Here is a 13,687-nt window from a genome sequence, read left to right as displayed (position 1 = left end):
CCCGGTGTGTCTTTATCTGCAAACTCCTGTGTATTACACTAGATGTGTGCGTCCAAGGGTGTGTGTGAGAGAGTATATGTGTGTGTGTGTGCCCCACAGAGCCCTGCGGTTACGCAAAAACATCGATTCAAAACAAAAATAAAATGACGGCCGACTCAAAGGGTTTAAATGCAATCATATTTATTTTGTGTTGCCGTAAAAACAGGCTCAGATTGCAGTGGGCTCTTCACAGAAGAAGCTACATGCTTCACTAAAATGTGAAAACGGAGAATGTTACACACACAAATATAAAAAAATGTAAAAATCAATTCAAAATCTAAAATCAATACCTAATTTACATGATTGCAAAATTCTACATCACTACGGTTATTTTAAAAAATATATTCGAAAATCTTTTAGGAAATAAACTTACTTGGGGAAACAAATTCTCTGATTGGCCGGATTTAGAGTAGGAGGAAAAAAATATTTTTAGATTTAACAGGTGATTTTTAGAGCTCTAACCGTTAAAGTATTGCGGTAAAATAATTACGTTTTCCTTAAATAATTTTATTTTTAATAGTAAAAATATTATTTCTAATTTCACAAACAAAGAAAATTAAATTACTTGCTTTAAACAAAGACTTTTTTTTTCTCAATCGCGACTGTCAGTTAAGTGCTTAAAAAATTGTATCAATTAGAAATAATTAAATTTAATAAATTTGAACATAAATGTTTTTGCTAAAATGAAAGTAAAATGTTGCCAAATTCTGTCTTAGAAAAAAATACAGAGGTAAGAAAGGAAATTGATAATGAAATAAAAAGATTTTAAGCAGAAAAAAAGGAAAAATCGGAGCTTATCAGAATTTTACACTTGTGTCCTGATCGGTTACGACCCAGCTGTTTAATTATGTAGTTAATATAGTTTATGTTGCACAATATATTAACTGTAAAAATAAAACCTAAAATGAAAAGATGCATAAAAATGAATAAAAAAAAAAGCGCTAAAGAACAAAACTTGTGTGCATATCTGCATATCACGTTGGTCAACGGGAGGTCGACCAATCAGCCTCCTCAGTGGGTCTGCAGCGTTGCTCAGTGGAGCGCGACGAGCTAATGCCCCGCGTTTACCCATGAAGCCCTCTGTTGTGTGATTGACTGCGAGGCAGCTGGAGGGGACGGAGGCAGAACAACAGCAGGGGGTCCAATCAGAGAGGACAAACTCTGCTGCAGGTCCCTTCATTACCGTCCCGCAGCACCGACAGAAAAACACAAACCCAGTGTCCACTCTGAGGGTTCACGGCCAGCCCAGTCCAACTCCAGTTAAACCAGTTCAATCCCAGTAGGGGGCGCAGCAGACCTGCTCGGCTATTCCAGAATATGCCCAGCTTCCAAGAGAAAAAAAAAAGAAAACGACCAAATCTAATACACATTTCTAAAGTTTGACACAATAATTTTCTTCGCAGGTCACCGTCCAACAGTGATGTGAGCCCTGCTGGGAGACGGGATGAACTCAGGCGGCCTCCTGATTACCTGGTGGCTGCTTACTGGGAATAGCACCCTTGTGATTGGATGGCAATACGAAGCAGGGGTCAAAAAATAAGATGGGAGGTGTGACAGCCGTGGCAGACTGACTGGTTGTTCTCCTGTGCTGAGTCTTGAGGCTGGAAGTGCATGTCGCTGCTGCTGCTGCTGCTACTTACATAACAGGTGTGAGTGGAAAATAACAAGAAATGAATCACTGTGATTCGGCGAATCAGTCCCTGAGTCACTCTGGTCCTGTTGTCAAGAAGATACCTTGTGTGGGTTTTTTTTTTTTCCCTGTCCGTCTATGTGATACGAGTCTTTTGCAATAGCTTAGCGGTGTAGCTTTGTGTCGTGCTGTTATTCACAGTCTGAGCGTAGATTGATTGTGCCGCGTGCGTCCAAGCCTCATCTCCTGATCGTGCCAGCAAAAAAAAGAGGTTGGAGGTCAGCTTGGCTGAGCTGAGCTGGGCTGGGCTGGGCTGGGCTGGGAGCGTCATGTAGCCTGCAGGAGGAGCAGAAGGAGGAGGAGGAGGAGGAGGTGGAGAGGAGGCCCGGCTGTCTGCAGCGAGCCGGCCCCGCTCCGAGACTTCGTCCCTGCAAGTGGAGAGGAGACACTAGCGTGAGAGTGAACTAGATCACTGGGATCTGAGACCAGGGCTGGGCAAACTTTTAGACTGGTGGGGACACAATGGGTTCTAGAATTTGCCAGAGGGGGCTGGAGCAGCAGCAGGTGGATGGATGGAGAGTTTTGGTGACCCACGCTCGTAGGAGGAAAAATATATCATGGGATATGTTTTGAAAACGCGATTTAATGTCAATTGAAAATGAACAAAGGAGTTACAACAACACCTGCGTGTCTGCAGCTCCACGGTGTTTAACGCTTTACTGAAATGCCTCTTAAAACACTGGAAAAATGGATGAAACTCAGCTATTTTATGACTTACTAACTATCAGTATCACTTCTTCAAGTTCAGTGGACCGGATTGAAAATCTTAACGGGCCACATATGGCTCCCGTGCCATCTGGTTTAGTCCTAGACTATGAGGAAGTCCAACAGTCGTATTGCGCATCACAACTTTGTGGAAAGTCCCAACTTCTTTTTCTCTCTTTCTATAAACAATGTTTCAGAACACCGTGGGATGTTTTCCGAGAGATATCGGGAAATCCAGGTTTTGTTGCAGTAAGATGTAACGGGTGAGTCACGACTTCAGCTGAAGAGAAACACGTTTTCATATCAAGTATATTGCAGTGCAACAGACCTTAGGTCATTATTGCGAAACGGTGTTGCAGAAATTCACAACATTGATCACTTGTCGTACAGCTGCCGACACAATGGCATGTTTGTGTGGCTACAATCCTCTCATGCACACAGACGGGGAAGGAAACAGACAAACAGAACAGCCTCGCCGCACTCTTCATTTGCTCTCATACAGTTGCCACTTACCCTGGATCTGTTTTGAGCCCTCTGACGCTGTTATGGGGGAGAGAAGAGAGAGAGAGAGAGAGAGAGAGAGAGAGAGAGAGAGAGAGAGGGAGAGAGTGAGGATCAGAAAAAGTTGACGGCAAGTTGCTGATTGCACACTTTTCCCCACATTCAGCTTCCTCCGCTGCTTTGTGGAACAAAGGAAGCAAGAAACAGACAAATGACCGGGGGACGCATTTACCATTAGTCAAAGCCTAACGCCGTGAAAAATGAGCACTGACTGCCTGCGCAACCCCAAATCTGTCCCCTATGCAAATTCCCTTAAAGGTCGGCCAGAAAAAAATAGAAAAAGAGAGCTTGGGAAGCACGGCAACAGGAAAAGATAGTGTTATGGAAATTAGAAGGAGTGAGAATGATGGAGATTATACAGAGGAGGGATACAGGAAATGAAAAAGAGGGGACAGGGTTCGGGGTGCGTGTGTGTGTGTGTGTGTGTGTAGGAAGGAGGGGGGTGGGGGGGGCGGCACGAGAAAATTCAAAATGACAGGGCGAAACCACGGAGTGGACAGAAGATGAAAGGAGGAGCGGCGGAGAGCCGAGTGAGAAAGTACGGTTGGAAAGATTGAAACAAGGTCAGACAGACAGAAAAAGAGAAGCAGAGAAAGAGTCTGGAAACCCGGGGGAGGAGGAGGAGGAGGAGGAGGAGGGTGTTTGTGTCTGGGCGTCACTTTCTCAGCAGGGGGCAGGGCGGGGGGGCTAAAAGGGAAATAATGGAGGGAAGGGCGGATGGACGGACGGACAGATGGATGGAGGGATGTCGTGGATGGGGGGGGGGGGTTGGGACGGAAACAAGCGAAAGGTAACGAGAGGAGAAGAATAAAGAAGGGGAGGTTTTAGAAAATCCCTGAGAGAGAGAGAGAGAGAGAGACAGAGGGACAGAGAGAGAGAGAGAGAGGAAGGCGAGGCTGCAGCCGTTATTAAATCGATCCCGGGCCTTTAGCCCACCTCTGACACTGCACGACAACACACACACACACACACACACACACACACACACACACACACACACACACACACACACACACACACACACACACACACACACACACACACACACACACAGAAGCAGCAGAAGGCAGCGTGTATTGATGTCTCCAGGAAAACCACAGCCCACAGTGAGACGCTGCAAGATGGGAACCAGGAACTAGACACCACCGAGTCGCGCATTCCTTTAAATAATCTGAGCCGAGCGCCGAGAATTATTAGCATTATTTGTTTTTTTGTTTTTGTTTTTTCCAGGTGGAGTCTGCGGGAGCGGAACGCGTGGCGCCGCCAGACATGAGCCCCTAAATGACTCGCAGGTTCGGCACAACTCACAGCCGTCCAGGGCTTAACGAAGCATCAAATAGCGCGCTGGGGTTCCGGGCCGCTCGCCCAGCTCCCGGTTCCCTTCACAGAGCGCAGGTGGCTGCGAGTGGACCAGGCCAGGCACGGCAGAAAAATTCACCGAAAAAAAAAAATAAGGTCCTCGCGTAGTGAGGAAGATTTCATAGGAAAATGTAGGGGCGAAAAAATAATGAATAAATAAAAATTAGCCGCGAATCGAAGAAAAAATTTGTTGCGGTAAAACAAAGGCATGAAAAAGGAAATTGACGTTTTAAGAAAATCTAATAATTCAATAATTTAATTTATATAATTTGGAAATTTTCGGTGAGATGGAAATCAAACGGCGCAAAAAACAGTTTGCTCAACATTTTCTGTGTGCATTCTGAGTGTGTGTGTGTGTGAGTGCGACGCCGCGCCACTGTTTCCCACCCGAAAACCCAAAAGACGTTAAATGCCTGGTGTTTACCCAGCTGTGTGTGACACGTGTGTTGTGACCTGCCCGTAATCACATCATTTGCGGGGAGAAGAAAAAAAAAAAAAAAAAAGAGCCAGAAGAAATCGGACGTTTTTTCGCCCGCCGCTTCGTGTCAAAGTCATAATTTCGGTGCAGCTGAGCTTCGCCACAAAATGGCGTCGACGCCTCGGCGGCGAGGCTGCCAGGGAGCCGGCGAGCCTCGCTGCGCTGCACTGCAGTGCGCACGCACGCACGCTCGCACGCATGTGCACGTGCATGCGCCTCTAGTCTAGTCTAGTCTAGTCTAGTCGGCAGAACGCCCCCCCCCCCTCACCCCCGCTGCAGAGACAGACCCCCCCCCCCCCCACCCCCTCCCCCACCACCTCCTCCTCCTCTCGGCCGCCATTTTAACACATACATGTGCGAGCTAATGCTAACCAACTGCCAGCGCAAGAATTTCACGACGACGACGACAGCAAAACATACACAAAAGGAAACGGTGGCAAAAAAAGTGCGTGCGTGTTGGCCGCACATTGTCCAGGAGTCCGAACGGTTGACGCGTGTGTGTGTGTGTGTGTGTGTGTGTGTGTGTGTGTGTGTGTGTGTGGGGTGAAAAACCTCGGACAAAGCGGCCACGATTTTTTTGTCCTTGTGAGGAGGCGAGTTCAGAAGGTACAAAAGTGCTTCAGTCAGAGCGGAAGGAGGGGACGGAGGGGGTGGAGGTGAGGGAGGTGGAGGATGGGGGGTGTGGGGGGAGGGGGGGGTGATGCCAAAAATGTCGGAAAAAGAGAGAGAGAGACAGAGAGAGAGAGAGAAAGGGGTGGAAAATGGTGAAGTTGTGCAAAGCTGGAAATGAACGCGGCCGACTGGTCTCAGCAGGAGGGAGGGGGGGGGGGAGGACGGGGAAAAGTAAAAAAAAAAAAAAAAAAAAACGCAGAGAAAATGAGGGGAGAAAGGAGGGAATCAATTAGGGAGGGAAGTCGGCCCATAATGGCTGCTCACAGTGGGACGGCGGCGGCGGTGGTGGTGAAGAGGGAAGACGGAAGAAGGAACGTGATAACGGGAAGAGGACACGCAAACAGCGGCGGAGAGAAAAAAAGGAGGCACAGACGAACAGACGGATGGAGAGAGAGGTGAGGGAGGGCAGGCAAGAGAGCGCTTGGAATATTCAGTGGAGGGGCTGCGGGGCCGAGATGTCACATGGCGCCGAGTTTGCCGACGCCGATTCGGAGCCTTGTTTTCTGACGCAACGCAGGCTCAAGCAGCCAGCACCTTTCAGCCCGGCCTCGCTTCTTTTTCCCCCAGCGCCACTCATGACAAGCTGTGACATCACCGCGCGCGCAAAAAAGAAAGAAAGAAAAGAACGAGAGAGAAACACGAAGCCAAATCGGGGGGGGAATACAAAAAAAACATGAAGCTGAATCAGAAGCCGGCGCTGCCTGGTTATCACACGGCTCCGGGTTTGTTTGCTAGCTGCCAACGAGCAGAGATCAGGTGGGAAAGCTGAACTGCAAGATTAAAGGACCAACGACCTGCTACCTGCTGCCTCCCGCAGTCAAGAGGAGCAAACAGATTTGGTTAGCGACTATAGATGCCTATCGGTGCCAGAGGTGATGTCACCTCATGTGCTGCTTCCGCCACTGAACCCTTTCAAAAGTCATTCAGGAAAAAGTGAAATCATTTTGTCCTCCACAAAAAGAGAAAAAGCCCTCACGGTTCAACTTTTAAAACATAAAAATGCAGTGGAGTCCCGACGAAATGAGCAAATCTCTCGGCCGTCAACGAGGACGGCGGCCGACTGGGACCCCGAATTGTGACTAAAATCCAGCTGGAACCCGACTGAAAACACTTTGGGGGGGGGGGGGGGTTGGCAAGATGGATGAGAAGGATTTCAGAAGTGAGATGGGAGCCGTCCAGCTGCTGGGCAAGGTCACCTGCCTGCCTGCCTGCCTGCCTGCCTGCCTGCCTGCGGATGAACACACTCCTTCACACACTAGCCGCGTTTCCATTACGCTAAGAATTGTGCAAAACCCAAACATCGCAATAAAAAGCTGGTCATGGAAACACCTAAAGTTTGAAAAGCCTCTCTGATATGGCTAGAAGGCTTTGGCGCTCTCATGAGGTGGCTTTTTCAGACGTGCTGATATAGAGGTTTATCGCAAAAGTGTCATGGAAACACTTTCTTTTTTGGCATTTACATGTCAGCGGACGTGACGTACTGGGTCACGTGACCAGTTCCCTTCAAGCGAAAATGGTGCGTTATGTTTAGACGGAGGAGGAGACGGAATTTTTTTTTTTTTTTTTACAAGTAAATAAAGAGAAAAATAGAACAACCATTCTTGACAGCATCAAAATGCAGATTCATATAAGGAATTATTTCCCTTCATTCTCCTCACCGTGGGGTCTGGCGGGACGAGATTTTAGGAGTATTACGGCTTATGGCCTTCACACCATTTAATGGAACCACCTGAAAATCACAATTGTACTTTGTCGAAATTTTTAGAAATATCGCTTTTATTTTGCGAAAAAGGTGTAAAGGAAACGCTGCTACAGACTGGGAGAACCGTGTGTGCGCGCGTGTGCGTGCGTGCGTGTGCGTGCGTGCCTGTGTGTCTCGCTGACCTTGGAGCAATGACAGCGTACCTGACGGAGCCCCTCACCACCACCGACCTGCCCTCCAGGCCAGTGTGAGCCAGGTGTGTGCTTTGTGAGTGTGTGTGCGTGTGCGTGTGTGTGTGTGCAGTGCGCGCGCTGATAATTAATTTCCAGAGCCACAAAAGGGGGGAAGCTCCACGTGGAACTAAACCTTTTAATCACACTGGCTTCTTTCTGGGCAAAGAAAAGGCGGAAGCTGGCTGGAAAGAGGTGAAAAAAGATTTTTTTTTTTTTTTTTTTGAAGTTTAGATAAGAGACGTACCTGGAGGACAGGCAGCTGCCATCGACCAGGAGACACACACACACACACACACACACACACACACACACACACACACACACACACACACACACACACACACACACACACACACACACACACACACACACACTCTTGCTGCCACGCTAGCTGTCAGATAAAAGGCGAGCTGGGCCGGAGGAGGAAGCGGAGAGTGTGTGAGGCGTCACCGCGGGTGAGCAACATATCAACAACTGGGGTAAAGAGACACTAATGGACAGTCAAAAAGTGTGAGAGGGAAGAGTGTGAGACCCTCCGACTCTCCTTCAACACCCCCCCCCCCCCCCCACCGACCCCCCCACCCCCATCCATCACTTCCCCCTCTCACACTGGAGGAGGAGGAGGAGGAGGAGCGAAGGTGCGAGGGCGGTGGTGGTGGAGTCGCACGAGGGGGCGGAGTCAAGCCTGGGCGGGGGGGGGAGAGGAAACGCAAGAGAGTGCCGCGGACAGTGGTGAGATTAGTTTTGCTCCAGTAGTGAAAGATCATAAAAAATGAGGAAGGGAGGAGAGCGGCGAGGAGACAGGGAGAAGGGGAGGATTAGTGCCACTTCAGGAGCGATAGGAGGACTAGAAAAGAAGGGAGCGGGAGGCGGCAGGGACGGAAGACAAAGAGAGGGAGATCCCGAAATTTAGTTCAGGATTAGTTTTGCTTAAATAACAGAGGAGGGAAAAAAAGGGAGAGAAAAAAAATAAGAAGCGAGAAGAAGAAGGAGAAGGAGAAGAAGAAGCGGTGGCTGTTTGAAGTCAGCGAATCTTTGTAGATAAAAGTCCCTCTTAGTTAAATGAATGGGCTTTAACAGTAAAATCAAGTGTGTGTGTGTGTGTGTGTGTGTGTGTGTGTGTGTGTGTGTGGAAGGGCTGAGTGTCTGCACACTCCAGGTGCTGTCTTAAAAATCCTGATTGTTTCTGGCTCGCCGAGGCAGATCGGGGGAATTCCGTCGGAAGGTCAAGACAACATTAGCATTTTGCCGTCTAATTAGCGACAGCCGTGTAATTAACATATTCAAGGAAGCCGTCAGCCTTCACTCTGGTAATAACGCTGCAAATTACTCAGCGTCTCGCCGCCAGAACAGAGATGGCATTTAAGAATTCACTTGAGAACCGGGCGGCGGCGGCGGCGGCTGTGGCAGCGGCGGCGGCTGTGGCAGCAGCGGCGGCGGCTGCTTCACTTGTTTCACTGCTTTGATTTTTTTCCTTCCTTTCTTTTCTTTCTTTTTTTTTTTTTTTAACTCCCTCGCTTCGTTAATTTTACGCCGACTGATTTGTCGGTTGCGAGCGTTTTCCTCGTGCAGAAAAGTGTGCATTAGTTCAGGCCGGGGCTGCAGGCCCTCCCCTCCCCTCCCCCACCCTGCAGATAGAACCAGGATGGGAACTGGGACAGACGTCTCAGACACGCATATGAGGGCATGCACGTGCACGAGCACGAGCACACACAAGCAAGTGGCCGCGGACCGCCCGCCAGCCTTGCGCGCACACGCGCACGCACACGCACACGCACACACACACACAGACGCACATATTCTGACAAGTGCGCAGCCATTCCCACAGTGAGCGGGCAGCATTCCCAACCGGAATGGGCAGCTCACTGGACTGGAAGACTAACATTACTCCAGGCGCACTCTGGATTAGATCAACGCTGGGAATTTTACACTAGGATGGAGAGATGGAGAGTGAGAGAGGGAGGAGGTAGCAAATGAAAGAGTGCAGAGGAGGAGAAGGAGGAGGAGCCAAAGCCCCTCGCAAGTTCCACGACGGAGCAGCAGCGTGGGTTTGTTTTTGTTGCGGTGATAAAAAAAATAAAATAAAATAAAATAAACTGTGAAAAAGAAAGTTGTTCAGTCACTCAGCCTCGACATTTAAATAGAGTCCCGATGTCGCTAAGAAGCGAGACAGGGACAGGGGGGGGGGGACTTTTTCTTTTTTTTTGTTGCAGTAAACATGAAAGGTGCAGCAGACGAATGGAGGGCGTGAACTCACTGGACTCGCAGCACACGGTGACACGCAGCTTCATGCATGGCAGAGGAGGACCTTCATCCGTGGGCAGAGCTGAGGAGAGGACGACAGAGACGGAGACTCAGTCACAGCTGGTGTTGCCAACTTTCATTCAGAAAAACAGGGGAGGCCTCCCTCCCGCAGTGCTCGCGGCCATGACCATCACAGGCCAGTGGCTCGCCAGCAGAGGTCAAGCACAACTTAAAATAGGGGTTTCAAACAAGTGTGCGGTTCACATAGTTTGCAGTGCTTTATTATCAGTAGACATGAGAAACGAGCTGGCTGTTTACATTGCATTGAAATATTTTTACACAAAGTGCGGGATGGATGGCTTTTTGCAAAGGAATGAAATAAATAAAGCTGAAAAGAACAAGCGATCTGATTCACCGCCTACGCTACGCAAGCTGCGCAGCCAGGGCGCAGTTGTTGTGAATGGGCTGTGCAAAGGTGCCGCCTGCAGCTACTTAGTTTACGGTTTTGAATGCAAACTCTATGGAAACAAACATAAGTTTGTATCCAAAATAAATTTACGTTCCAGACAACTCAGTCCCGTTTTGATCCGTTTCGGGACCCCATTTCATTGTCAAACACGGGACATCTCTGTATTTCAAGGGACGGTTGGCAACCTTAATAACAACTTTATAAAGAGACCCCGAGATCTCCTGCTTGGAAAAACAACAACACTCCGACCAGGTCAAACGCTCTCTTATTTCTTAGTCCTGCAAGGGAAAACTAAAAGGCTTCGACGGCGCAATAAAGTTATTTTCCTGTTTTCAACGGCGCCTCCTCACACAATTCACGGCGCCGTTAGAGAGAGTTACGCCTTCCCGCCGTGACACCCAGACCAATATTTGCCACTTATTGCACAGCTAAATAAAAACAATAAAACAAACGGCCGAGAGGGCGGCAGTAACCGCATGCGACCGTGGCGGCGTGGCTGCAGCCGACGGGCCGCCGCACAGGAGCGCCGGGAAAAACACGAGTTTAATGACCAGACTGTCAGCGAAAAAACAAATCAGAGGGGAAATCTGTTTACGTCCGAGTCGGGATGTTAATTCAGTCTCCCGTTTATATCTATGATATTGGTTGCTGGCGGCATTATTAAAGGTTAAAGGTTCAGGCTATGAGCACCATGCATCTACGGTGGCTCAGAGGACTCACAACAGGTTGGGGAAAGCAAAGACTAGAAAAAAAAATAAAAATAAAAAAACAGGAAGTACTGTTACTTGAATGCAACATCGATCGCAAAAGGAAAATAAATCTGAGCCAAAAGGTGCAAAAGTTTCCAGCAATGTGAAACTTGCTCATTTGAAAGGAAGAAAAAAAGTGAATTTCTTACTTACGCGAGCAAAATATTGCGAACAGTCTGTTGAACCAGATCTGCACATTTATCCGTGCAAACATTTTACAGTAAATTTGAACTCTCTCTATGTTAAATCTGAACTTTTAAAGAGGAATAATTCACCTTTCTAAGTCCACTTTTATGCAAAAGCTACATTCGCATAAGATTGCTTACTGAAACCAGTCAAACTGGCGACTTGTCCAGGGTGTCACCCTGCCTTCGCCCTATGACAGCTGGGATAGGCTCCAGCAGACCCCCGTGACCCTGAATAGGAATAAGCGGGGTATGGAAGATGAATGACGAATGAATGAAAGCAGTCACATCCTCTTCTGTCTGTCAGGGAACTTTCCAGAAATGAGAAAACGACCATCCTTTCCTTCGCCCTGCCCTTTATGATGTCACAAAGTGCAGAAGCCACACTGATAGTGCTCCCAGGTGGTTGGTTCCATCATGTCCCGAAAGCAAACCATGCTGCCCTGCAAGCCGAGGCTCCAAACAGAGGAGAAGAGCTGAATATGATGTTTCCTGGAGAGCCTCTGGATGAAGTCTGAGAGAGCAGAAAATCAAAGATCTGAAAGCGAGCAGCGGGCAGGGAGCAGCAGGCAGCGGGCCACGATGGCAGCGATGGCGACCATCCCAAGGTGTTTCCTGTCGGTAGGTGTTGGGGGGGGGGGGTGACCGCTGGGCGCGGACGGACAGTGCGGACCGTCAGTATCATGGCCCGTGAGAGCGGCGGAAGAGCTGAGCCCGGCTCAGACTGAGCCAACTAATACCATTAGTGTTGCTAATACTATTGTGCAGTTCACCCGGGCTAATGCCATTAGAGGGCCTCCGGTGCCGCCGGCCCATTCAGCGCACAATCCCCCGAGCCAGACGTTTGGAGCAACTTTAGGGCCTTATCTTTGATGTGGACAAAAACACACACACACACACACACAATCGCTGGGAGCCCGATGTGGCCCGGCTAAGGGGAGGGTGGGGGGGTTGAGGGTAGAGGGCTGGGGTTGGAGGGGGTGGGGGTGGAGGAGGTGGAGGGGGCGACCATTGTTGCTTTCCTCTGAACCGGCCAGGACGACCACAATAGCCCAGTATGTGTGTGTGTGTGTGTGTGTGTGTGTGTGTGTGAGATCGTGTACATGTGTATGTTCTCTCTCTCTCTCTCTCTCTCTCTCTCTCTCTCTCTCTCTCTCTCTCTCTCTCTCTCTCTCTCTCTCTCTCTCTCTCTCTCTCTCTCTCTCTCTCTCTCTCTCTGTCTCTCTCTCTCTCACAATGCTCCATTGTCCCTCGGACAGCAACAGTAATTTATGTAAAGATTCTTTCTTTCCCTCCGTCTCATCGTCCCTTTTGTCGCTCCCCCTTTTCTTTTCCCGCGGAGTGGATTCCTCTCATCCATCCCCCCTCCCCCATCCACCCCCTCCCCTGTCCCGTACTGTCAGACTGTGTCCATCTTCTGCTCCTTCTCTCTCCCCCACCCACCCCCCCCCCACCCCCCATCCGTCACTCCTCCCCTCCTTCACCCCTCCGTCCCGTATTGATCTCCACTTCTTCCCTCCCACACTTTGCCGCCGTCCCTCCGTCTCTTTGTTGTCGCCCGTCCACGCCGTGTCTTTCACTTGACTCTTTCATTCTCTGCCTTGTCCTCATGCCCTTCCACTCTTCTGGGGGCCGGGACGGAACGCCGCAGAGTTGTAAAAACGACACAAAACAAAAAAAAAAGGGAGAGGGAAAAGTAACGAGCAGCTCAAGGCGTTCTGCCTCAGCATCTTCATGAGGTTTTCCCTCCACATTATTGTGTGCGAGAACAATTATCTAAAGTCTCGTGTTAAAATTCAGGACCTGCTAAAACTGACGCTCGGCCGTCGTCTGTCTTCCTTTCCTTGCCCTTTCTCTCGGCCCCTCAAGTGGTTTAAAGTAAGTGAAGGAAGGAATTGGAAGGAAGGAAGGAAGGGGGGCATTAAAAAGGTGCAGTGAAGAAGGGCGGACACGGCTGGAACTGTGCAACACCGAAGGCAACGTAAAAGAATGGGACCGTCTGCATGTCTTTATTGAAGATTAATGCTGCAGGGCGCAAAGCTATTAGCCTTTAAAAACACTGGCGAACAAACTCCATGTAACACAGATGTTTGCCAAACACCAAATAATAAATGCGTCTTCTGCCTAGATTGTTTTGCTCGGCTTCCATTAAAAGGGCCCTCAGGCAAATACGCGCTGTTTTAGTGGGAAGTGGGATTTTTCTGAACAATTAAGGAAACCCCAACTTTGCATATTTAAAACTTTTCCCTCCAGGCAAAAATATTAATGTCCAGGGCGCCGCTTCTTCTCTGCGACTCCTCCGTGTCTTTACAGAGGGAAATTAATCTTCAGCGGCTCCAACAATAATAGGAGAGGAGTCAGCACTTGTGAGCAGTTGAGACACGCAACAGCTGCAGCCTCACAAGGCCTGGAGGTAGGCTATTTTCATATCACAGGATAAAACATGAGTCATGTTTGAGTAAGAATTCCAAAAGATCACCTCATGTTACTCACATTGGCTCTTAAAAATGTTACAGGATTTTTTCCATTTCTTCAAACAATCTGGACAGAAATTGCGTCCGCACGTTTTATCTTGGGGAGATTTTGTGGCAGCTTGTTCAC

The 13,687-nt window shown here is 48.9% G+C and overlaps 1 protein-coding gene across 2 annotated transcripts in view; it reads right to left on the bottom strand.

Annotated features, from left to right (window-relative positions):
* Positions 1–465: 465 nt before the first annotated feature.
* Positions 466–13,687, bottom strand: part of efna4 (ephrin A4) — a 36,751-nt gene continuing 23,529 nt past the window's right edge. The window contains exons 3-5 of one of the 2 annotated variants that reach the window (XM_076012748.1): positions 9,697–9,765; positions 2,948–2,974; positions 466–2,097 (exon numbers count right to left, since the gene is read on the bottom strand). In XM_076012748.1, the coding sequence (XP_075868863.1) occupies positions 1,997–2,097; positions 2,948–2,974; positions 9,697–9,765 (197 nt within the window). In that variant the 3' untranslated portion in view covers positions 466–1,996. The remainder of the gene's footprint in view (positions 2,098–2,947; positions 2,975–9,696; positions 9,766–13,687) is intronic. The other variant, XM_076012749.1, reaches the window with a different exon arrangement.

Source organism: Nelusetta ayraudi, unplaced genomic scaffold (assembly GCF_046127955.1).
Source record: "Nelusetta ayraudi isolate G7.1 ecotype Tasmania unplaced genomic scaffold, CSIRO-AGI_Nayr_v1 ptg000136l, whole genome shotgun sequence".
Classification (NCBI taxonomy): domain Eukaryota; kingdom Metazoa; phylum Chordata; class Actinopteri; order Tetraodontiformes; family Monacanthidae; genus Nelusetta; species Nelusetta ayraudi.
The sequence above is the reverse complement of the archived record's forward strand: the minus strand, read 5'-3'. Positions and strand labels throughout refer to the sequence as shown.